The 26,524-nt window shown below is 38.8% G+C and overlaps 1 protein-coding gene across 2 annotated transcripts in view; it reads left to right on the forward strand.

Annotated features, from left to right (window-relative positions):
* Positions 1-26,524, forward strand: part of HSD17B4 (hydroxysteroid 17-beta dehydrogenase 4) — an 84,675-nt gene that overhangs the window by 43,314 nt on the left and 14,837 nt on the right. For both annotated transcript variants that reach the window (XM_007086843.3, XM_042982668.1), the window contains 8 exons: positions 654-725; positions 4,023-4,126; positions 7,056-7,121; positions 16,907-16,976; positions 18,371-18,477; positions 19,581-19,667; positions 23,891-23,977; positions 25,465-25,603. In XM_007086843.3, coding sequence (XP_007086905.2) covers positions 654-725; positions 4,023-4,126; positions 7,056-7,121; positions 16,907-16,976; positions 18,371-18,477; positions 19,581-19,667; positions 23,891-23,977; positions 25,465-25,603 — 732 coding nt within the window. The remainder of the gene's footprint in view (positions 1-653; positions 726-4,022; positions 4,127-7,055; positions 7,122-16,906; positions 16,977-18,370; positions 18,478-19,580; positions 19,668-23,890; positions 23,978-25,464; positions 25,604-26,524) is intronic.

Raw genomic sequence — 26,524 nt, forward strand, 5'->3', positions numbered from 1 at the left:
TTTCTCATGAATTATTTTTCTTCAGTACCTTCTGCACATTTTCTTTAAGTACTTTTAAAGCTACCTCTCTAATGCCTCTCTAATATGAATATTCAAAATTCGAGATACTTGTGGTTTGGAACTTCTTTAAACTACAGAAAGCTAAGGTACGGCTACTATTTATAATCTTCCTGTGAAACCCAGCAGGTGATGAGACTCAGGACCACAAGCATCAGGATACTGATGTCAGTGTCTCTGTCTCTCTCACTGGATTTGTCAGCTTCATTGGTACTGTCAGAGGCCGTGTGACTCCTCCTGGGGATAAAAAAAAAAAGCATTAGATGGAGGACAAGAAACCTATCAGCAGCCCTTTGTGTCCATTGTGAACTAGACCATGGTCTAGTTCAGGCTATGCTGGTCTCCAGATTTTCTGGGTATTAGAAGTTTGATCTTTATTGTGTTTCTACTTGATGTTTCAAATGTAGTGACTAAGGTATTCTCTTTCCTTTTAATGTTGAATGATTCAACAGCACCTTGAAAACTATATCAAAGCATAGCTTTTAGTTTTGCTGAACTTACAGTGGAGATTTTGTTAAATTCTCTCATATCTTAATATAATGATCTTATGGTCTTTTTAAAAACAGATGATTGATTGATTTGGCTGTTCATTTCAGGAAACTTAAAATGTGAAGCTGTTATTGCCGATGTCCTAGATAAAGGATCTGGTTTAGTAATTCTTATGGATGGTAAGTCACTTTTAATTCTTACAATAATATTGTTAGATTGACAGGCCTTGTGTGTATCATGTGGTGCTTCACCATAGAAACTGATCAGTACGTTCACATTCATCTTCCAGTTTTCGAAAAACCAAGATAACGATCAGCGTTCTAAAAATTTTGTAAGCTCTCAGGAAATAAGCGAGGATGAGACAAAGGAGCAGGTTAGGGTAGCGGTGGGAAGAGTGGGGCATTTCAGGGGATTTGAGACCACATGACCAGAGCACAGAGGTGCAAACTGCGGCTGGTACAGAGAACGTAGTGGCGGACTGGAGTTTGGACTTGGCAGGAAGGAACACATCGACAACCATCACTGGATAATTAGTATTGTAGATACTCTTGTCTTTGTTCGCTCTTTGGAACTTGGAACGTATTTGGCTCTCAATCATTTTCATGAATGGTGGTTAAGTTCCTAATGTTGTGCATTCAAGCCTCTTGAACTCAAATGTGGTTTAAACACCACAGCCATATTTTATTTGCAGTGGGGAAAAAAAGGTTATAGTAGTTTAGTAAAGGTTGACATACTAGTAATTAAACATCAGCTCAAGAAACATTGCTTAAAATTTATTTATTCTGACGTTTAAGAAGAAATAGATATTGAGGCACCTGGGTGCTCAGTTGGTTAAGCATCTGTTTGACTCTTGATTTCAGCTCAGGTCATGATCTCATGGTTTGTGAGATCGAGCACCACATTAGGCTCTGTGCTGACAACAGAGTCTGCTTGGTTCTCTTTGCCTCTCCCTCTGCCCCTCCCCTGCTCATGCTCGCTCTCTCTCTCTCTCTCTCTCTCTCTCAAAATAGATAAATAAACTTAAAAAAATTAAAAAAAAAGAAGAAATAGATCTTTATTGTCAAAAATTTTGGAAATAAATTAGAGTGGGAAATTTGATATTGTCTGATAGTTGGAATATAGGCTTCATCATCTTTGTTCTAAATACACGGAAGGTCATACTGTATATGCTGTGTAGGAACTTGCCTTGTTTTTACTACATAATATGTTGAGAACATTTTTGATGCTCTTAAATATTCTCCTACTACATTATTTCTGTCAGCTCATAGTATTTCATAGCATGTCTGTTTTTTTCCTCTTCCTGTCTTTCTTTTCTTCTTCTTCCTTCTCCCCTTTCTGTTTTAGATTTTTATTTTTTTATTTAAAAAAATTTTTTTTAATGTTTATTTATTTTAGAGACAGAGAGAGCACAAGTGGGGTCAGGGCAGAGAGAGAGGGAGACAGAATCTGAAACAGGCTCCAGGCTCTGAGTTGTCAGCACAGAGCCCGACACAGGGTTCAAACCCTGTGTCCATGGGGTCATGATCTCATGACCTAAGCTGAAATTGGACACTCAACTGACTGAGCCACCCAGATGCCCCATGTTTTAGATTTTTGTGTTTGTTTGTCATTCCAGAAGTTGGCCAACATTTGGCTGCAACTATCCTAGTTTTCTTTTTTCTTTTTTTTATTATTATTTTTAAAGTTTATTTTGAGAGAGAGAGAGTATCAGAGTTGGGGGAAGGGCAGAGAGAGATCAAGAGAGAGAGAGAGAGAGAGAGAGAGAGAGAGAGAGAGAGAATCCCATGCAGGATCCACGTTGTCAGTGCAGAGCCTGACATGGGGCTCAATCCCACAAACTGTGAGATCATGACCCAAGCCAAAATTTAGAGTTAGGCGCTTAACCAACTGAGCTACCCAGGCACTCCTCTCCCAGTTTTCTTTTACTCTTCTTCCTGAGCTACCAGACATGTGACATACCTCAGAACAAAGTTTCTGCAGTAACCTTAACTTTCGTTTTTACTATTTTCTCTTGACCCACTCCATTTAGTTAACTACAGCTTGATATTGGGTAAAAATGTATTAGAATTTATACGCAAAGTGCGAATGAAATCAGATATCCAATTTCCTGCATAATACAGTTAAAAATCTTATTTTAATACAAATTGCCATGACCTTCCTTATTTTTTGTTATAATTAGATTTTTTTCTTTTGTGTGCAGTTCAAAGTCATATTTCTAATTTTCTAGAGCTGGAGATAGAGTTCTCACACCCTCACTAGGAAGTTAGTAGAAAGAGGGACAGCTGTCCTACATTCATTCATTATTTGCTTACTCATTCACTAACTCGTATCATTTATTCATTACTCATTAATTTAAAAAAATTTTTTTTAATTAGTTTTCTTTATTTTTGAGAGGCAGAGAGAGACAGAGTGCGTGTGAGGGAGGGGCAGAGAGAGAGGGAGACAACAGAATCCGAAGGAGGCTCCAGGCTCCGAGCTGTCAGCACGGAGCCCGACGCGGGACCCAAACTCGTGAACTGTGAGATCAAGACCTGAGCCGAAGTCAGTTGCTCAACCGACTGAGCCACCCAGGCGCCCCTCATTACTCATTAATTTAATAAATATTGGTTAGGTGCTTTTTCTGTCCCAGGTACCATTCTGATTGCTAGGAATATAATGGTGAGCAAGACCCATGATTCTGTCCTCCTGAAGCTTATACCTTGATCTTCACTTCTTCTTTTGTATTTCAGGTTCTTTTTTTTTTTTCAAGTATTTTTTTTTAAATTTTAGATTTATTTATTTATTTTGAGAGAAAGAGAGATAGAGAAAGAGAAAGAAAGTGAGAGCAGGGGAGGGGCAGAGAGAGAGGGAGAGGGCAAATTACAAGCAGGTTCCACACTGTCAGCACAGAGCCAGATTGTGGGGCTTGAACTCAGGAACTGTGAGATCGTGACCTTAGTGGAAATCAAGAGTCGGATGCTTAACCAGCTGAGCCACCCAGGCGCCCCTCTTTTTTTTTTTTTTTTTAGTGTGTGTGTGTTTGTTTGTTTATTTTGAGACAGAGAGTTCGAGCAGGGGAGGGGCGTCTGAGCCACCCAGGAACCCCTCCAGGCTCTTTTTGAGTCCTTTGGCAGAATGTTGGAATGTTTGAGAGTGTTGGATACCTGCACTGTGTAGTGGGATTTTGTGAAATGTTTGAGATGGAGAGAGTTAAGATAGGATAGGCAGTTGGGGAGGTTGAAGAAGAGGAGAGAGAAACTGCTGTTTCACAGTCAAGAGAGGGTATGTGAAGGTCCTCTTCACTCTGCCTTCTAGAGACTGGTAGTGAAGAAATTGAAAGATGCTTTATAAACCAAACTTGGGCATCTTTAAGTTATCAGACCTTCTAGTGACTACTTTTTGTTTTTGAAACTTTTAAAGGAATTGCTGATCATGTCGTGGTTAACTGGTTATGTCTTTCGATAATAACTTAATTTTTTCTTTCATTTGCTTTTCAGTCTATTCTTATTTTGAGAAGGAACTTATATGTTACAATCAGTTCTCTCTCTTCCTCGTTGGCTCTGGAGGCATTGGTGGAAAACGGACGTCAGACAAAGTCAAGGTAGGCTATTATAAGCTTTATAAGCAAAATATATGGGTATGTAAGTATCCATATAAGCAAAATATATGGGTATGTAAGTATCTGTATGTATATTTTGAACTTATCATATTACCATAGGTGTGATTTAACAGAGTAGATCCTCAGTAATTCACACTTCTTTGAATCAGAGTATCTTTGAATTAATTGAAAGAGCTACGTATGTTTGCATATTTTAATATATAACACGTATTTGTAGAGGAGTCTGGCTGACATAAGTGTAATGTACCTGAGATAATTATGGGAATGTTTTTACTTTCTTCTACAGACTTTGCATCACCCAGAAGTCTTTAGGAAAACCTAACACATGCGAGTGATCCTTGTGTAAAATAAAATCTTTATTCATTAAATGACTTAAGGACTTGTCTTGTGTAAGACGATTCTAGTTACTCTTTAGTTCTCAAATTCTACCTAAAAACATTTTTTTTTTCTAAAAATATTTTATAACTTGGACATTCCTTTTCATTTAACCTGGCCTTTACTTCTGATTTATTTGAGGTAATGAGATTATAATGTCGTAAATATTCTGGATAAATGAAGTACGCTTAAAGCAGTATCGAGAAACTGCTTCTGGAATGATGGTGTGAGGAGTCCCCTGGACCCTCTCCCCATTGAGTCAGCCATAACATCATAATGGATGAAAGTTAAAACAAAAAGAAAACCATTTAAAGTGTCTGGAGATTGTCCTCAGGGCATATAGCAAATTAGGAAATATTTATTCAAGGAAGTCTTTATCTTGGTAAGACCATTGAGAATCTGTGGCATTTGAGCCACGGCTTTCTCCTTTTTCCCTCATCGCTGGGCTCAGCATAATGGCAGTTCCACTCTAGGCATGTGTAGCCCAAGCACAGGATCCCTTGTCCCTGCTCCCAGAGCAGGCTGTCCTCCCAGCAAGAGCAGGTCACCAGATTTTCTTATGCTTCCCACAGCCCCCAGCTTGTGTTGTTGAAGCTCTGTTCCAGGTAGAAGTGGCTAAGAGTTATAGCATTCTCGTTCTCTACCCGGCCTCCACATGTAGAGTGGAAACTCTGCTCCACACATGGTAGGCTGAGAAGACTGAAGGACCCAATCCCTCTTGCCCCCACTTGCCCACAGGGTGAGGAAAGCTGAGGAGGCCAGAAGCTATTACCCCTGCCCAGCACAACTTCTTGTAGAGTAAGGATGTCACTTGGAGATGAGTGGGCCACTATCCTTGCCCCTACTTCTACTGCAGTGGAGGAGAGGTTTCACCCAGGCACTGAGGCAGCCTGTAATAATAGAGATCTCTGAAGCTCATCCCAAGGAATAGAGTAGTTGAAAGTTCAAAGGTAAGAGTGCCCACAGATATTAAGTTACTTTAGATTAACAACCAAGAGGAACCTTGTAGCTCCATGAGAACAATAAGCTAACAACCAGCCCAGCTAGAAGTTTTCTAGAGAGAACCATGGAAAGAGAGAGCTAAGAAGAGCCCTCATGGGATCATGACAAAAACTGGCCTGACTTTAATTGGATCAGACTGTAGAGTGATTTATGCCCCAGGGCATTATTGAAAGTAATAGAGCAATCATCTGGCGATTAGTGGAGCCTAACGGTTGGGTATGATACCAAATGAGGCAGACACTTGAGCAGAGAGGTCAGGGAGAGAGAGTCACAGAGAACCCTGGGAAACCCACTGTTATCCCTGGGTAACTGACTGTGTTCTTGCCCAAGGCTATACCTCTGAGGAGCCACACCAGAAGTTGCTCACTATTGGGGAAATAGACTTAGCTGAAATAATCTAGCCAAGGCACCACACAAATAAACAAATTAACAATAACCACAAGCCTGTCACAGGGAAAGGAGGTCAATATCCTGAGTTGTGTAATAGGTTATCTAAAATGTCTAGTCATCAACAAAAAATTACAAGACCTGCAAGAAACAGGAGCACATGACCTGGAAATAAATGACAGGAAAATGAAACCAGAACAAAACAGGCAATAGAAACTACCTTTGAGAGGACTTGGTAGACAAAGACTTCAAAGCAGCTCTTCTAAATGTGTTCACAGAACCAAAGGAAAGCACGCTTAAAGAAGTAAAGTACGATGACAGTGACTCATCAAGTAGAGAAAATCAACAAATAGAAATTATGTTGAAGAACCAAATAGAAGTTTTGGAGCTGAGATTACAATAAGGGAAATGAAGAATTTTCTAGAGCACTCAATAGTAGATTTTAACTGGCAGAAAAAAGAATCAAAAAGCCTGAAGATCTTTCTCTCTGTCTCTCTGTCTGTCTGTCTATCTATCTATCTATCTATCTATCTATCTATCTATCTATCTCCAGAGACAAAAAAGATGAAAAGAAAAAGAAGTCTTAGTGAAATGTGGGGTACCTTAAGTATAGCGAGATGCATGTAATGGAAAGACCAGAAGGAGAGGAGAGAGAGAGAGAAATAGAAAAAATAATTGAAGGAATGATGGTTTTGATGAAGAACATTAATCTACACATGCAAGAATCTGAACCAACTCCAAATAGGATATAGATGCAAAGAGACCCGCACTGTTAGTAAAAAGTACATTTAAAGATTAAATCAATGTAGGTGTGAATTGTTTGTTTAGTTCTTATAGTTATTATCACCTTTTGCACTGGGAAAAGGGTCTTTACCTCTTTCTCCTTGGTGGCCCAGGGAATGGATCTGGTTGTATAATTCCTTTCGTTAAACAGGGTCATTTCAGGGAAATCACAGCATAGATGAGACTAACAGTTATGAGATTTTAAATGTTATCATCGCCTGAACAGAAATTATTTTTAAAAACATTTTCTCTAACTTGCAGATTTTGTTATACTGAAACATGGTTGTTCATCAAATACTAATCTGAGTAAAGAGAGTACCAATTACTTTGTTAGTATTTAACCTGTGATGTTTTTTGGTTTCAGGAAGCTGTAGCCGTGCCTAATAGACCTCCTGATGCTGTACTTACAGATGTCACCTCACTTAATCAGGTGAGATTGTGTTTTTTGAAAAGCGATAAAGCCACCTGACTGCTGGCTCTTGAATATATAACTCTGATATCCTATAGTTTTGTGAGTCCAAACGTAGGGCTTTGTCCTTGAACATGATAAAGATTAAGGGTATATTTCCATAGTTGTAATCTGGTCTTTCTACATTTTTGCTCATCAGATTTTTTTCTCCACCATAAATCAAAAGAAAATATAGAAAGACTTTTCACATGTCACCTCAGGAAGCATCCTGCTTTGCTGGGCAGTGCTTAAAGACACTGCCTAACTTAGTAGTGAAGAATTTCATTCAACCCCTAGTGAGCAGGAGGAGAAGAATTAAAAGGCAAATTTTGGTCACCCTTTCCTCTTTCAGGAAAGAAAGTTGAGCTACATTGCTTGGAAACAGATTATTATTATTATTTTTTTAATTCTTTTTTAATGTTTCTTTATTTTTGAGAGAGAGAGAGAGAGAGAGAGAGAGAATGAGAGAATGAGTAGGGGAGGGGCACAGAGAAAGGGAGACTGAGAATCTGAAGCAGGCAAGGTTCTGAGCTGTCAGCACAGAGCATGATGTGGGGCTCAAACTCACAGACTGTGGGATTGAGACCTGAGTCAAAGTCAGACGCTTAACCGACTGAGCCGCCCAGGCACCCCAGAAACAGATTATTTTATGCCAGCTTTAGTGGATAGGCAAAATAAAGCATCTTAGGAGGGGTAGGTGATTTAATGTCTTTTTTTGGGCATAAATAATTTGTTTTCTGATGGAGGAGATAAAATGCCCTATCAGTTGACAAATTTTTTGAGCATGCAGACATTTATTTAAGAAACAGAAGGTAACCATAAAGATGAGAAAAGCCACTATGTGTTTGAGAGTCCCCAAAGATTCTTCCCCACAGTGGCCAGAGGAGTAACCATGCAGATACAGAACGAAAACATAAAGCTCTGAAGATACACTGTGAGGGAGCTACTGTAATGACAGCAAATTATTTATAAAGTGTATGTGGTTTTTGATACTAACTTTGATATGCTTGATATGAGAACTTATGCAGGATTTCTGTTTGCTGGCAAATAGAAATATAATTTCACGGGCCAGAAAGAATTAAGATTGGTACATATTTAATTATATTTTTCTCCTGTGCTTGTATAACCAGGTGACGGAAAGAAGAACACTTTTTTCCAGAGATTAGTTTTTGCCTCTAAATGTTTTTCCCATCCCTGTTTCTTATCAGTTTCTTATGCGTGCACTCATATTTGTGTTTAATTAAAGTTTCATAGTGAAATTAATTTTATCAAGGCACTAGAAAGAACAGAAAAGGACTTCGTGGTTTCATGGTTCACGAAACCCCACAGTGCTCCCTTATTATTCTGGAGTTACTGAAATGATGAAAGGTATCCGCTGTAGATAAGAAAAGCTGAATAGTTTGCAAGGCTTGAATTTCTACACACAGTAAGTAGAGAGACTTTTTTTTCTTTTCCTCTTTTTCAGAGTAGAACTTTACGTTTATTTTCAGCAGAGTTCTCTTTTGCTGTGTGACAAAGGGAAGTTTTTAAGTTAGCAAATTTTTTTTTATTAAAAAAATTTTTTTTAACATTTATTTATTATAGAGAGACAGAGAGCATGAACATGGAGGAGCAGAGAGAGGAGGAGACACATATTCTGAAGGAGGCTCCAGGCTCTGAGCTGTTAGCGCAGAGCCTGACGCAAGGCTAGAACTCATGAACTGCAAGATCATGACCTGAGCCAAAGTTGGACTCCTAACCGACTGAGCCACCCGGGTGACCCTAGTTAACAAATATTTTTTGTATAAATAACGGGCACCTGTCATTTGACAGAGCATTTTAGTCTCATGTGGTCATTTGAAAATCTCACGAGGGGCGCCTGGGTGGCTCAGTCAGTTGAGTGTCTGACTTTGGCTCAGGTCATGATCTCACGGTTCATGAGTTCGAGCCCCACATCAGGCTCTGTGTTGACAGCTTGGAGCCTGGAGCCTGCTTTGGATTCTGTGTCTCGCTCTCTCTCTGCCCCTCCCCTGCTCATGCTCTGTCTCTCTCTGTCTCAAAAATAAATAAAACATTAAGAAAAATTAAAAAAAAAAAAAACAAAAGGAAAATCTCACAAAAGCCACCGTTTGTTCAAAAACCATTTTTCATTAAACTTTGCATAAATTTCAGGGTGTTATGGGCTCTTTTAAACTGAATCTGAGCTATATAGGAGACATAGATCAAGTGGAAAAACTGATGTATCATCAAGGAGCTGAAAGACACTCAAATACTCAAGATGTAAATGTCAAAATAACTAGGGCACCTCTTCCAAACTGTGAGTGATTAAACACGGGCTTTGAATTGCTGAGCAAGTGCTGTGGACATTCACAGTGGGGATACTCACAGGGAATGATGTTCAGCAGGCTTTGGTAGGAAAGATGGAACTTAGCTGAACCAAAATGGCGTGTAGATACTCTCTGTTTACCAGAGACGTAGGGCTTGCAGTTTGGCCGGAAAGAGGATAAGACGTCATGATAGCTGACTGTAAGAGAAGAGAAGAGCATGATGGCGTAGAAAGAGTAAAAACTGGAGCAGCCACATGACAGAGAAGTGGGAGATGGTCATGGATGGGCAGATCTTGAAGGAATGGAAATAAGGAAAAAATTACGCTGTTAAAGTGTCAACTGTACGATAGGTTTTAAATTAAGTCAGTAACTTTTCAATCACTGAGGAAGCAGGCAACCGTAGTTTTAGTTGTACTGAGATCACTTCTGGGGTGGTCTGTTTATCATGTCCTTAGGGGAATTTCTTCATCTTCAAACTTAGGAAGTTGTAAGTGTCCTTTGAGTGTTTTACAATTAATAAATAAAAAATTCATCCTTAGTAATCTAGAAAGGCCAAAGAATAAATAGATATTAGATGTCAGGCTTTACAGTTGGGGGAAGAATGAAAACAAGTATCTCTAGTTTCCCAGATAGTTATTTTATACCACTTATTCCAACAGGATTTTAGCTACTCTCATTTTTTTTAATTAATTAATTCATTTTGAGAGACAGAGAGAGCAAGCGGGGAAGAGGCAGCGAGAGGGAGAGACAGAATCCTGGAGTGGGGCTCGAACTCACAAACAGTGAGATCATTCGCTGAGCCAAGATCGATAGTTGGGTGCTCAACCAGTTGAGCCACTCAGGTGCCCCACTACTGTCATTATTAAATAAAGTTAGTCTTTGGCATATTAGTTATATCATCCATTAAAATATTTTTTATTACATTACGAGGTGTATTATAAGTACTACTTTTTTTTTTTTTTTTTTTTTTTTAATGACTGTGGATTGACTGGGTGTTCCTTCTGCCTTAGTTTGTGTAGCTATTCTCAGATGGTGGCTGGGTAGGGCTGGGAGGCCAAAGATACCATCTTTGCTAAGTTTAGGGGCTTCTTGCTGACTTTTGGCTGGAGTGCCTCTAAACTTCTCCACAAGGCCTCTTTCTTCATGTGATGTCTCCTCTTCCTGGGCCTTTCTGTATGGTCCTCAAGGGGACTGACCTGTTTAGATTTCTGGAGCTCTTTTCTGTGTAGCTTCTTCTTCTTCAGTACGTACAGATTCTAGCTGCATAGACTCCTGGAACTCTGATCTCCATCTCTTTAACTCACTGAGACTGTTTTGCTGTGTTTGGATTTCCTTTCTTGCCCCACAGTCTGAAAAGTGCTGTCAGAGAGCTGTGGCTCTTGTTTGTGTCTCTTCTATCAAGTCTTAATCCCAAACTGCTTACTGTGTAACATCTAAGAGCAGTGCCTCCCTCTCTGCCTTAAAATTTTTTTGCTAGTTGTTGGCAGTAGAAGAGTACTCATGGCCAGAAGTAGAAATCATAAACCTTTTCCTATGCCCTTGGTACAAACCTTTTATGGTTTTTACCATAAAATAGTAGTTTCTCATTTTCTCACTTGTTACCATACGGTTTTTCAGTATTTATTGTTGTCTCTGTTTTTTACTTGTTTCCTGTATTACAGTTAAAGAGCCTATTTTATTTTCTTGTTTCTCTCTCCTTTATTCTCATCTTTTGATATGCATTAATTTTACTTTTTCGGAGCATTTAACATTTGTATATTCTTTGTGTATTCTCTTCCCCATCTTCATTTTAGTGTTAGATTTGCGACTGATTGTATCAGTCCTTTTGCCAAACCTTCCCCCAACACCTCCTGGTTGGATAAAGCCCCTCCTGTGGTGGGTGCCCCAAGAAGCGCTCATGTATATAGTGTTTCTTTGGTTCCTGTGTATTTAAAACTATTTTTCTATACCCTGCATACTTGAAGAACAACTTGGCTGGATATGAAATCTTGAGCTTCTTAAAAATGGTGCTCCATGGACCTTGCTTTGAATGTGGCTTTTGAACACTCTGATGACAGTCTTTTTATCTTTCACCAGGTTTCTTGGTCTTTATTCTTTAGGCCCTTAGAGTTGTTCTTTATCTTTTTTCTTTACCTTTAAAGTCAAGTAGTTTTACTAGGCTGGGTCTCAGTGTTGCCCATTCCTGGCCATTGACCCTGTGTCACTAGTGGGCCTTTTTAATAGGTATATTTAGATAGTAAAATTTTTTTAATGTTTATTTTATTTTATTTTATTTTATTTTTTATTTTTGAGAGAGAGAGAGACAGAGACAGAGTTCAAGCAGGGGAATGGCAGAGAAAGAGGGAGACACAGAATCTGAAGCAGGCTCCAGGCTCTGAGCTGTCAGCACAGCTGACAGTCTCATGAATCACGAGATCACAACCTGAGCCGAAGTCAGATGCTTAACAGACTGAGCCACCCAGGCGCCCCTAGGATTATAATTTTAAATAGTAGTTCTCATTCATTTTTGTTTTTCTTCTTCAAATACTTAAGCTATATATGCATTGGATCTTTTTTCTGTCTTATTTTAGCCACTTTGTGGCTTTTTTTTTTTTTTTTTCTTTCTTGGTTTTGTTTCATTGTTTTTTTTTTTCTCTCTTTCTTTTCTTTTTTTTTTTAAGTTTATTTATTTGTTTTGAGAGAGAGAGAGAGCACAAGGAGCAGGGGAGAGGCAGAGAGAGAGGAAGAGAGAAAATCCCAAGCAGGCTTCATGTTGTCAGTGCAGAACCTGATGTGGGGCTCAATCTCGTGAACCGTGAGATCATGATCTGAGCTGAGATAAAGAGTTGGACACTTAACCAGCTGAGCCCCTCAGGTGCCCCTCTTGGTCTCATTTCTGTTCTCTTGTTTTTTTTCCCCTCCCTTTCTTGTGTGCCCCTTATTAAATTTTTATTTGAGTATGTTTTCCTCGGGGCGCCTGGGTGGCTCAGTCGGTTAAGCGGCCGACTTCGGCTCAGGTCATGATCTCACGGTCCGTGAGTTCGAGCCCCGCATCGGGCTCTGTGCTGACAGCTCAGAGCCTGGAGCCTGTTTCAGATTCTGTGTCTCCCTCTCTGACCTTCCCCCGTTCATGATCTGTCTCTCCCTGTCTCAAAAATAAATGTTAAAAAAAAAAAAATTAAAAAAAAAAAAAAATGAATATGTTTTCCTCTAGGCATCTTATAATTTAGTTTTCATTTCTGATAGGATTTCTCCCCCTTCCTTTTCTTTCTAGAGTTTAATTATATCTTATTTCATTCCTTCATGTTTGTTGTCTGTTGATGTTGTTCTTAGTTTTTGAATTTTAAATTCATGGTGTTTCTTTCGTATCCCCAAATGCTTGAATGTTGTGTTACAGTTTTGTTCTGTTTGGTAGTTGGTTGTTTGGGGAGATTTCATTTATGGTAATGTTTTGGTTCTTGTTTCCTCTTTTAGTCTTAGAGTAGCTTCATATAGATGGAGATTACTTAAATGTATGCAGTTTGAGAGGAAGATTGGTAGTTTGTGATGGTTTACATGATTCTCTCATTATGAAATTCAAGATTGCCCTCTTCTGTCAGTGTGGCAAAGTGCATTTTTTTTTAGAGATGGCTTTTTGGAGTGGGACATTGTCGGGAGCTGTTTTATTCAAAACATTTTTTTAGTTCTCTTTATCTTAAATTTCCTCTCTTCTTTTTTCCTACATTATCCAGTCTTCAAAAGGGACATTGTTTTTTTTTAACCCTCTTCTCCCTTAGAAATGTGGCCAGTCTGGACTGCGACCTGGAGGCTGATACATTCTTAATTCTTCTCTTTGTAGTCAGTGCTCTTATCTTCGAGGATTCTTCTCAGTACTTTTCCCTCTTAAGGTGGTCTTTCTAGAAGTGACTTTTCTTTTCTTCCTCTCTCTTCCATGCACTGTTTCCGCGCTCCCCTCTCTACCCGCACCACTCTACAGTAGCTTGGAGAGGGTGCGGGAGATCGGTGTTCATTTTTGTGTTTATAGCAATTTGAAGTGGGCAGTATTCTCTGTCTTTTGGTTACACTGTAGGCTTGGGATCTGTGTCATTTTATTCCTTTTGTTGATTGTAACCTTTTTTTGGAGCATGTGAGGATTTGGGAAGCACAAGTTCCTGATTTCTTTTATTTAGCATTTAGTTTAACTTAAAGATACAACTTTTAAAAATAAAATTAAGGACTACTATACTCATATGTAGAAGATACTCCCACTGACATGTAATACACGGGCAAAGTAATTTATAGCTGATTTTCTAAGTTCTGTGTATATGTGTTTGCAAGTTTTAATGACTTTTCTATCGAGGCAGAGATGTAACAAAAGAAGCTTTTAACTCTCCTTCTGAAACTTAAAATATGAATGTCCCTCAAGATATTCAGAAAGTAAGCCTTGAACACAGTGTTCCTTATTATTTGGAGAATGGTTATTTTGCTTTATGATTGAATTTCGTCAAACCTCCAATTACTTGACTTTAGTCATGTCTCATGATGGCTCTTTTTTTGTCTTTGCTTTCTCTGCCATCTGTAGGAAGCAATGCTATCATTGAAAGAATATGAAAATTCTCAGGGCGCCTGGATGGCTCAGTCGGTTAAGTGTCTCACTTCAACTCAGGTCATGATCTCGTGGTTCATGAGTTAAAGCCCCGCATCAGGCTCTGTGCTGACAGCTTGGAGCCTGGAGCCTGCTTCAAATTCTGGGTCTTCCCCTCTCTCTACCCCTACCCCACTCACGCTCTCTCTCTCTCTTTCTCAAAAATAAATAAACATTAAAGAAAAAAAGAAAGAATATGAAAATTCTCATATTCCTTTAAGATTTCTTTAGGAGAATTGGTTTTTGGTTTTTTTTGTTTTTTGTTGTTTTTTTTTTCCATTTATAGGAATGATCTCTGTGGGATAAGAATACTGGTACTAATCTTAAAACTTGGCTGTTCTACTTTTGTGCACTACAACTGCAATAGGTGACTGACATTAGCCTCCTGGAACTGTCTCAAGTGACCTCAAGGAGAAATCAAAACCAGCAAGAACTGGGGAACCGGTTAAACAGAGACATGGAAGCAATATTTTTAAACAATCAGATATATAGAAACCTAATATATTTTTTTTAAGTTATTTATTTACTTATTTTGAGAGAGGGGCAGAGCGAGCAGGGGAGGGCCAGAGAGAGAGGGAGACAAAGCAGGCTCCACACCCAGCAGGGCTCGAACTCAAAAACTGCAAGATCATGACCTGAGCCAAAATTAGGAGTCGGTCGCTTAATTGATTGAGCCACCCAGGCGCCCTGAAACCTAATGTATTAAGATGACCTAAGGGTCTTTCTTGTGTCTCTGTGGAAATCAGAAAACCTTAGTTTTGACATTCATAACACATATACCTTGTGACGCGCAAGTATTTGGAGAACTGCTTGCAAGCACACCTTCCCCCTTCCCCTGTAGCTGATGCGCTGCAGAGCAGAGCAGTTCTTCTGGGCAAATGGAAAGACTTTCCCAGGCTGGCATCCTCAGTAAGGCAACGAATAAAGCGTTTATTTACCTACCTACTTTGAGGTCGGCTTTCTTTCCGTCGACATACTGTTGCTAATATCTTTTAAAATAATAACAATAGCTCACATTTATTGAGGTATTAATATTTATCATGGGTAATGCTTTCTGAAAGGTTTATCAGGTGAGCAAATTGAAGCTTGGGGTGATAAGGAAACTCGGCCATTAAAGGCAGAGCTGGTATCAAAGCCCATGGTCTATCATGTGTTGGACAGTTTGCCTTTCAGACTCTGAAATGTATTTTTGCTTTCATTTGTATGCAACATAGTGATGTATATTTGCCTAGTATTTTCATTGTTTGTAAAGAGCTTTTCAAATATTGTCATTTAATCCTCCAACATATTATGTGGAATCTTGTAAGTCACCGCTGTAAGATAATTGTTGATCTGATTTAGTTATTCTTAGAAGGTAGTAGAAAGGGAATAATATTCGGCAATTGAGAAAATGAATAATTGATACAACTATTATATGGGGTGATGGAGAAGAGAAAGAGCTTATTAAAATTGTACAAAGCATATTAAAAAAGAAATGACATTTTCCTATGCATTATAGAAAATGTTGTTTTCTATTAATAAAATCTATTTAAAAAGAATAATCAATAATTAAAAAACCCAGTAATTAAGAAAGTCAGATATGCTGAAATGATTAGTCTTTTTTTTTTAATTTTTAAAAAAATTTTATTTATTTTTGAGAGAGAGAGACACAGAGTGTGAGCAGGGGAGGGGCAGAGAGAGAGGGAGACACAGAATCTGAAGCAGGCTCCAGGCTCTGAGCTGTCAGCACAGAGCCTGACTTGGGGCTCAAATTCCCAAGCCGTGAGATCATGACCTGAGCTGAAGTCAGCCGCCCAACCCACTGAGCCACCCAGGTGTCCCTGACATGATTAGTCTTTATGCAACATTTGGGTAGTCTTGGAAAGTCTAACATTGCAATCTATGAGAACAGGGAGAAGTATTGAGGCAGCACAAGAGGATCAAAATTAAATACAGATATATTAAATGCCTACTGTCTGCTATTTTGTGAATCTCTCCCCTTCTGAAAAGTACTTTCTAGTTTGAACAGTAAACAAGTTAAATGCTGGGAGCTCTGGTAACTTTTTTTCTATTGTTATCTGTATCTTTCTGCTCATCCTGCCTCATCTAAGTGAAGAAGTGATATGAAGGTCTGGGCCAAGCAGAAATTTAATCTTCATGGCAACCTGTCAGTCTATTTTGTTGCAGGAGAGCTAGTGCTCAGGACTTAGGGTACCAGGAGGATGGAAGTTTGTGGTAGTCTACAGGCTTCAACTGAAAGCACCCCTAAATTATGTGCCTAAATTATGCTTGGTTAGCAGAGGCTGTAAACATCTACCTTATCTTCACTGTGTGTATGTGTGTGTTTTTTTTAAATGTTTATTTATATTTGAGACCGAGTGCGAGCAGGGGAGAGGCAGAGAGAGGGAGACACAATCTGAAATGGGCTCCAGGCTCCAAGCTGTCAGCACAGAGCCTGATGCGGGGTGTGAACTTGTGAACCATCAGATCATGACCTGAGCCAAAGTCAGACACTTAACTGACTGAGCCACCCAGGCGCCCACCCTTTCATTGTGTTGTAATGAGAATAGATTGATGGATTCCTTTCTGTGACTTGCTCTTCAGGCAGAGTTAACCATGGTTTTACCCAGGTGTAGTTCTTGGCCCCTTCCCATTACCCGACAGGTCCCCTCCTCCCCAGCTGATTCCAGTGGCAGGTGTTATAAAAAGCACTTGATTTACAGTTCATCTGTGTTAGAGATGGTTATTTTCTAAGTAGAGCTTCAATTTGGTATATTATATATTTCTTATATAAAAATTGAACATATTTCCTGTTTTTCTTTTAATGTATTTTCAGAAAGCACTGAGTGCTAGTTATTTTTATAATTCTTTCTCTGCAGGCTGCTTTGTACCGCCTCAGTGGCGACTGGAATCCCTTACACATTGATCCTAACTTCTCTAGTTTCGCTGGTGAGTTGCTCATAATGTGTACCAATGAAAACTAGTAGTTCCGTTATGTAAATAACACTCAGGGACATTGCTACTTAAGACAGGTAGTTTGAGTAGTATTTAAAAAATTTTTTTTAATGTTTATTTTTTAGGGAGGTGGGGGTGGGGCAAAGAGAGAGGGAGACACAGAATCTGAAGCAGGCTCAAGACTCCGATCAATCTGTTAGCACAGAGCCTGACGCAGAGCTCGAACTCACGAACCACGCCATCGTGACCTGAGCCGAAGTTGGACCCTTAACCAACTGAGCCACCCAGGCATCCCAGTTGTATTTAAAAAATAGCCTTCTCCTAATACATTTATGCTAAGGGTAGAGAAAGTAGGAAGTAGTGTTCAGGAGGTGTTGTGCTTGGAATTCATAATTCAGATTGTGGAGGAAGGCAGCTCCTAGTGCAGGGTTAGGATTTTATCATGTAGGTGGGTGTCGGAGTTATCCTGCTGGGCAAGGACATTGGAGGAGAGAGGAAGGAACTGAAAGGCTAGGAAAGGATCATCTGCATACCTGGATATTGAAATCAGCAGGGGTGATTTCATCATCAGGACCACAGCCAAACAAAACAATTCTTTGTGTTCCCACATCTCTCACATTCCTTTCTTGATTCTTCTCTGTTTGTTTCATAGTTTTCTCCCTGGAAGTATTATTTATAAAATATTTTCCATGTTTCTTAAAATAGATGGTATTAATTCATCCCAGTGCTGTTTTTTTTTTTTGTTTTTTTTTTTAATTTTTAATATTTATTTATTTTTGAGAGAGAAAGCGACAGAGCACAAGCAGGGGAGGGACAGAGAGAGAGGGACACACAGAACCTGAAGCAGGCTCCAGGCTCCAATCTGTCAACACAGAGCCTGCCGCAGGGCTGGAACTCATGAACCATCAGATCATGACCTGAGCTCAAGTCGGAGGCTTAACCAACTGACCCATGCAGATGCCCCATCATAGTGCCATTTGAAGATGTGTTTTTGAAATCCTGAATTAATTATCCTTGGTGCGTGTGTATATATATATATATATATATATATATATATATATATATATATGTATATATATATATACACATATATATATATACAAATACATTTTTTTTTAAGTTTTTATTATTTTGAGAGAGACAGTGTGAGTGGGGAAGGAGCAGAGAGAGAGGGAGAGAGAGAATCCCAAGCCAGCTGCTAGTGCAGTGTCTGATGTGGGGCTTGAACCCACGAAATTGTGAGATCATCATGTGAGCTAAAACAAAGAGTTGGTTGCTTAACTGACTGAACCACTCAGGGGCCCTTGGTTTTAAGTAGGAAATATACCTATATCTAACTAACTAAAGTCTCTCTCTCTTCTCTCTCTCTTTTTTTTTTTTTTTTTTAGGTTTTGACAAGCCCATATTACATGGATTATGTACATTTGGATTTTCTGCCAGGCATGTATTACAGAAGTTTGCAGATAATGATGCGTCAAGATTCAAGGCAATTAAGGTATATGTGTATTATTGCATAATTTGAACATTAGTTCCCTTTTTTATTTTTAGAAAAGGAGTTTTAGTGACTTCATTTGAAATAGGTACCGTACTGAAGCAATACACATTTTTATTATTTCATTGACTTGGCAATCAGCCCGTGTTCTTATTGTAGCTATAAATACCTCTTATGCATGAACCATGAAAGATATCATATACAATTATAATTTCCACAGATTACTTTGATTGTTTCATTAATTAGGAGCATACATGCATATGTCAGTATATCCGCATTAATAAAAACTTGAGGTTTACCTTAAACATTTTTTTTCTTGACTATTTTGTAATTTGTCTTAATTTAATTAAAAAATGTTAAGTGGCTGCATTTGAACTCATTAACGTATACCTATGTCAACATGACGGCTGCATATTGATTTTAGTTTTTGTACTTTTAAGTTGGTTTCACGTTTTCATCTATTATAAATTACAAAAAAAAAACCTGTCTCTACACAGCATCTTTGCAGAAGTTAAGTCTAAAGACAGACATTAACAAATGGTTTAAGACCGTGTCAAATGGCTCCAAAAGCTTTTATCAGTTGTGTTCTGTGCAGCAGTGAAATTGCATTTTCTGATGTGTTGCCTTTAATAACACAGATTATTTTCATGCTTTTCATTTTATTGTAGCTACTCTTAATAGCTAAACATACACAGAGCAAATAATATGGCATAGAAAATTATGAAATAAGAAGTGGGATTATTTTGTTCTAGATGCCACCCCAAATCTTAGTCCCTGGATATACTTAGTACTGCTTTCATCTGCATTGATGAAGCTGTTCTGGGACTACCTGTATAACTGTCCTTAATACAATGATGTTTCTGTTTCTCAAGATTAAACACTATTCATGGATTCTGTGCTTTGAAAGATAAAGAATGAGCTTATAAGAACTATATCGTTGCTGTAATTTTTTCTTACTACTGTTTTTGTCCTTTTAAGAATTTAAATATATTTAAACCTGTTTTCTTCCTTTTTTGTTCTCCAACCTTCCTTGGAATTTCTTTCCCCACGAGTAGAAAGGTTTCATTTTAAAACATTGTTAACCCCCAAACTCCTTTCTTTTAAAGGTTCGTTTTTCAAAACCAGTATATCCAGGACAGACTATAAAAACTGAGATGTGGAAAGAAGGAAATAGAATTCATTTCCAAACCAAGGTATGAGTAATGTAGTCAGAGGGGCTTTGTTACCTGGTTCACCACACCCTGTAATTGTATTCTGTCTTACAGTGTTATTTTGGTTAGTGCTATGGGTATGATAGAAAATCTAGAGAGTTTCTTTTTAATTAATGGTAACTTCAAAAAAAAATTTATTTTGAGAGAGAGAGAGAGAATGGTCCCCCGTGCGTGCACGTTAGCAGGAGAGGGGCAGGAAGGGGGGGCGGGTGGTGGAGAGAGAGAATCACAAGCAGGTTCCACGCTCAGTATGGAGCCTGACACAGGGCTTGATGTGGTGACTGTGAGATCATGACCCGAGCTGAAATCAAGAGTCGGATGCTTAACCAACTGAGTCACCCAGGTGTCCCTAATCAGTGGTAACTTTTAATTGAAAAGGTGTCTATGTCCCTTGTTTTTTGTTTTATTTTTTACTGAATTGGTACCTGCCTTTGTACAAGAGGCACAGCTATTCTGAAAACCCAGCCTTTTTGACTCAGCCAATCAACTTGTCAAAATGTAATCTTCAGAATATTAAAGGCATCACTCTTCCGCAGGTATAAAATGAAAATATGATGGGTGCCTGGGTGGCTCAGTCTGTTAAGTGTCCGACTTCAGCTCAGGTCATGATCTCACGGTTTGTGGGTTTGAGCCCCGCGTCGGACTCTGTGCTGACAGCTTGAAGCCTGGAGCCTGCTTTGGATTCTGTGTCTCCCTCTCTCTCTCTGCCCCTTCCCTGCTCGTACTCTGTCTCTCTCTCTCTCAAAATAAATAAACATAATAAAAAAGTTTTTTTTTTAAATTGCATCAATGAGGGGCACCTGGGTGGCTCAGTTGGTTAAGCATCCAACTTTGGCTCAGGTCATGATTTCACACTTTATGAGTTTAAGCCCTGTGTCAAGTTCTGTGCTGATAGCTTGGAGCTTGGAGCCTGTTGTGGATTCTGTGTCTCCCTCTCTCTCTTCCCCTCTTCCACTCATGTTCTGTTTCTCTTGCAAAAATAAACATTAAAAAAGATTCTTTTTTTAAGTGAAAATATGACAAATCTAATTGCTTAATGAGGGAGCCGGCAAGATGATAAAAGTGGTCCAAAAGAGAATTGGAGTAACAATATATGGCCCAACAGGACCCACTCTAAATAATTTTGCTGAATTAGAGACAAAACTAGTTAATGTTGCACAGGACAGTAAAACCATACCCTTATGGGTATGTTTTCTACTGGATATCTCAATCATACAGAAATCCACAAATTGTGGATGGAACTAGAGGGTATTATGCTAAGTGAAATAAGCCAGTCAGAGAAAGACAAATACCATATGATTTCACTCATATGTAAAATTTAAAAAACACAACAGATGAACAAAGGGGAAGGGAAGGAAAAATAAGATAAAAACAGAGAGGGAGACAAACCATAAGAGACTCGTAAATACAGAGAACAAACTGAGGTGGGGAGGGGTGGGGGGATGGGCCAAATGAGTGCTGGGCATTAAGGAGGACACTTTGTGATGAGCACTGGGTGTTCTATGTAAGAAAGGAATCACTAAGTTCTACTCCTGAAAGCATTATTACACTATATGTTAACTAACTTGGATTTAAATTTTAAAAAACCACAAATTAACACCTTATGTCACAGAATTTGGGCCTAGTGAATAGTAAACAAGACACAAAATAAGTATGTATCCCTAAAGAGTTAAGTAATGTTTGGGTGAGGCTGTTAGCAGTGTTCCGGTAAAATACTAAAAGGACATGCGATCATTCCTTTATATGTGAGATTTTTAAAGCTAATTTTTGTTAATATGGTTGACCAAGCTGGTACTTTTTGGCCTGATCATTTTGTACCACACAGATGGTTTGTGTTGGGCAGTGTAGGCACCATCATGAATAATAATAGTAGCTATTAAACATCTGTGAGCAGGCTGTACCATAATCTCTAATATACCTAAGAACTCTGTATTTGATGAAAGAAAATCTGGGTTCAGGTCTTTCTTTTTTTTATTATTATTATTTTTTTAACATTTATTCATTTTTGAGAGACAGAGACAGAGAGCACGAGCAGGAGAGGGGCAGAGAGAGAGGGAGACAGAGGATCTGAAGCAGGCTCCATGCTGTTAGCACAGAGCGTGACGTGGGGCTCGAACCGATGAACCATGAGATCATGACCTGAGCTGAAGTTGGACGCTCACCTGACTGAGCCACCCAGGCGCCCTGGGTTTGGGTCTCTTAAATACCATCTCCTGGTCCCACAGAAGGTGATGGAGCCGGGGTACAAACCCAGGTCTTCTGGCTCAAAGCCTACATCCCAGGGCCCTCGCTCTTCTTACTATATCACAATTTCTTTCATAAATAAATAACTTTGTGGAACTCCTCTTTATGTGGTTGCCCTACTCCTCATTAATTCCTGTAGCTTGCACTATCACTTGCCTGCTTTATTTGTGTATACGCTTCATTTCCCGTGGCCTTTTGTCTTTTCAGTTTCCTTTCAAGCTCTTACCTTGCCCTTGGAGGCAGCAGCTCCTTACTGCTCACTCCTCTTTTTCTGCCCACACAAACTCACATACTGCCTTTCTCTCAAGTCCTCCTGTGGTTAATGTTTGTGCCACATATTCTGGAGCCTTCCTGTTTTCTCATTATTTTGATTAAGTTTTATTTTTTGAGTAAGATGATGAAATCTGAAAGTGTTAAGGTCCATGACTATATTACAGGTTTCTGTTTTCTCCAGGTCTAGTAATGAACAGCACAGAAATAATTTCCATGGATACAACTGAAAGGGCTGAGAAATAACTTAATGTCTGAATATAATACCTTCTTGCCATTTTGATAAAACCTAAGCATATCTTCTTATCTTTTCACTATATTTGCTCTTTCCCCCCAGTGATTAGAGATACTCTTTCCTATTAGTTATATATAGGATCCTTTCTCCCTCCCTTCCTTCCTTCCTCCTCCCCTCCCTCCATCCCTCCCTTTCTTCCTTCCTTCCTTCCCTTCCGCCCTCTCCCTCCCCCCTTCCTTCCTACTTCCCTCCTCTCTTCCTTCCCACCTCCCCTCCTCCCCTCCCTCTCTCCCTTCCTTCCTTCTTTCATGTTGTATTTTAAGAAACATTTTAAACTAATATTCCAAAATGACATGCTTGGCTTGGTCACAAGAAAGTAATTTACTAAAGTATATTTTGTTCATAAATTGTCTCTTTCCATGTTTTGCACTGTATATAATTAGAACAAAATGAACAAATTGTTTGAAAAATCTTTTTTCTCAAGTATGATGGCAAGTAGTCAAAGGAGTGTGCTCTTTTCTTTTTTTAATGTTTTATTTATTTATTTATTATTTTGGGAGAGAGACAGTGCACAAGCAGGGGGCTCAAACTCACAAACCGTAAGATCATGACCTGAGACGACTAAGCCACCCAGGTGCCCCAACAATTATCTTCTTAAGTGTTAAAAGTCAACATTAATGCCACCTTAATTTTTAGACATTATCCTGTATATTTGCAGCAATATCACAATTTTATGAAAGAGTAGCTACTGGAATAATTTTAGATGAAGTATTAGGAATTAGAATTTGAATTCCTCAAATGAATATTTTGATGAAAGTATATTTAAGCATTTTGTTTATGCTATGTATACTTCCTATTTGAAAGAACTTGGATTATTACTTTAAAAAGACCAATGCAGTCGGGGCGCCTGGTTGGTTCAGTAGGCTGAGTGTCTGACTTAGGCTTAGGTCACAATCTCGTGGTTTGTGAGTTTGAGGCGCCCCCCCCCCCCCCCCCCCCCCACCTCCCTCTCTGTGCTGACAGCTCTGAGCCTGGAGCCTGCTTCAGATTCTGTGTCTCCCTCACTCTCTGCCCCTCCCCCGTTCGTGCTCTCTCTCTCAAAAATAAATAAACATAAATTTTTTTTTTTTTTTTTTTAAATCTCCAAATACGAATGCCAGGGGTCCACCCCAGACTAAATTAGAAGTTTGGAGATGGGACCTTGGTCATAGGTATTTTTTAAAAGGGCATCAGTTGACTCCAGTTAGGGTTAATAACAGTTGTAGTAAAACAGTAAGACTTCATGTTTATTCATCTTGATATTTAATTTATAAACTTTATTTAATTTGGATTATTATTTTCTTCTTCTTATGAGGAAAAACTGTAATTTTAAATGACTTTATACTGTTTTATGGCAATACTGTGTTTTCATTGGAATCATCAGAGTGAACTGGTGTTTTTCCCTCTTCTCTTTAAGATTCATGAAACCGGAGACATCGTCATTTCAAATGCATATGTGGATCTTGTGCCAGCATCTGGTATTTCAGCTAAGACATCCTCTGCGGTAGGTCGTAGAAACTGGTATCCCAGTCATTTCCTGAGTTATGCATTTCAGTTAACATTACTTCTAGAGTGTTCAGGCTGCTTTAGAAAATTAAGAGCTCTGGGGGCGCCTGGGTGGCGCAGTCGGTTAAGCGTCCGACTTCAGCCAGGTCACGATCTCACGGTCCGTGGGTTCGAGCCCCGCGTCGGGCTCTGGGCTGATGGCTCGGAGCCTGGAGCCTGTTTCCGATTCTGTGTCTCCCTCTCTCTCTGTCCCTCCCCCGTTCATGCTCTGTCTCTCTCTGTCCCAAAAATAAAAAAAATAAACGTTGAAAAAAAAAAATTAAAAAAAAAAAAAAAAAAAAAAAAAAAAAAAAAAAGAAAATTAAGAGCTCTGAAAGATTCTTATTCTTGAAGGATAATAATTCAAAACTGTGAAAGTAAAAGGAATACTTTGACAACTTAGAAATTTTTAAAACTTTTTAAAGGGAGATGCTGGGGTGGCTTTCAAGAGAAAATACTTAATATTTTAGTTTTAGAGTAACTGAATCAGTTGTTTCTTTTTAAAAAAAATTTTTTTTTAATGTTTATTTATTTTTGAGACAGAGAGACAGAGCATGAACAAGGGAGGGTCAGAGAGAGAGGGAGACACAGAATCTGAAGCAGGCTCCAGGCTCTGAGCTGTCAGCACAGAACCCGAAGCGGGGCTCGAACTCACGGACTGTGAGATCATGACCTGAGCCGAAGTCGGCCGCTTAACCGACTGAGCCACCCGGGCGCCCCTGAATCAGTTTTTTCGTTGGAAATTTTAAGCTAACAATATTTTGGGGAAAAGCAGATGAAAAAGTTAAATATCCTGTATCTTTTCTTGATTTAAAGATCTGTGTAAAGCTTTGTATGCAAGTATGAAAACAATAGCATGTATTATTTATTAAAATATTTGTGTTACTCGATTAACGTGCTGAGGCTTTTAATGCAAATGTTTCTATTCTCGGTCTTCAAAGTATTAACTTTGTAATCTGAGGTTCTCAGACACAGGATCTTTAATTGTCTCTTATGAGCTGTGTCATCCCATAAATGACTGAAGATTAAAATCCCTTAAGAAGAATCTAAGATCAAAAACTTTAGAAGTGTTAAAGCTCCAAGGAAAATCAGGCTTCATATAACTTAATCCCATTTTACAAAGCAAGGGATGAGACTGCAGAGGTTAGACTGATTTGTCCAGTGTCTTCCTACTGAAGTTAGTTAGGACGTAGGTTGTCGAGTGTGCTTTTCAAATATTACTTCTGAATTCTGATAAAAGTAAAATCCTCATTAAGAGGACTGAGGTCCTGGGTGACATGAATGAATGTAAGGAAAGAGTAAAAGAAGGCTGGTGTGCAAAAAACTAATTTGCCTTATTTTTATGCAGATTAAAAAAAATCACTTTATTGCACATACGTTTTGTAATCATTTCTCCCCTTGTGTCATTTTACAAACTTTTAAAATTAAATTTTCTCTTTTTGCCAGCATGAGGAGCTTCAGAGTACCCTGGTGTTTGAGGAAATAGGTCGCCGCCTTGGGGATATTGGGCGTGAGGTGGTGAAGAAAGTGGATGCTGTATTTGAGTGGCACATCACTAAAGGTGGAAACACTGCAGCCAAGTGGAGTAAGTCCTATCCCTGACCTTATCCTGTCCTAAGGTAACTCTTAGTACATAGAGGCAAAGCGTCCTTGTTATAATTAGAGCCTGTGTCTTTGAAGGTAGGTGAACCCTACCTTTTCATGGGAAATAACACGTTTTAGGGCACTGAACCCATGTGTGTTTTTCAGAGGTGTAAAGAATCCGTGAAAATGAAAATATCTGTTTTTAAAGATTTCATTGTGTATAACTGAAATTAGTACTTTTAAACAGTCTTGTTAGCTATGTGCTTCTTTTGTCTTTAAATTCCCCTTAAACAGAAAGCAAATTTATAGGTCAAATGAAATATTTTCAAATCTTTATATTTTGACAGATTTAAAACTGTTTTCCTCGGGGCGCCTGGGTGGCTCAGTCGGTTAAGCATCCGACTTCGGCTCAGGTCATGATCTCGCGGTCCGTGAGTTCGAGCCCCACATCGGGCTCTGTGCTGACAGCTCAGAGCCTGGAGCCTGTTTCAGATTCTGTGTCTCCCTCTTTCTCTGACCCTCCCCTGTTCATGCTCTCTCTCTGTCTCAAAAATAAATAAACGTTAAAAAAAAAAATTAAAAAAAAAAAAAAAATAAATAAATAAATAAAACTGTTTTCCTCATCCCAAAACATTACTAATTTGGATTGCACCTTAATTCTCAGATTGCAGTTTAAGACTGACTTTGTGAGTGCCTTGAAAATCAGTTTGTTTTATTCTTCCCTACAACTAAACATCGCTATAAATGCTCACTTAGAGCAGAAAATTAAAATATATCTCTAAAGCAACTGAAACTTTTTGAAATAGTCTCCTGTTATGTATTCCTAGAAGAACATTTAGGAGTTTTGTTAAACTGATTTTGGATCAATATTAACAACCTTCTTTGTAATATAGCAACTGTTGTTCCTTTTAAGCAGTGTATG

This window comes from Panthera tigris, chromosome A1, assembly GCF_018350195.1.
Source record: "Panthera tigris isolate Pti1 chromosome A1, P.tigris_Pti1_mat1.1, whole genome shotgun sequence".
NCBI classification, from domain to species: Eukaryota; Metazoa; Chordata; class Mammalia; order Carnivora; family Felidae; genus Panthera; species Panthera tigris.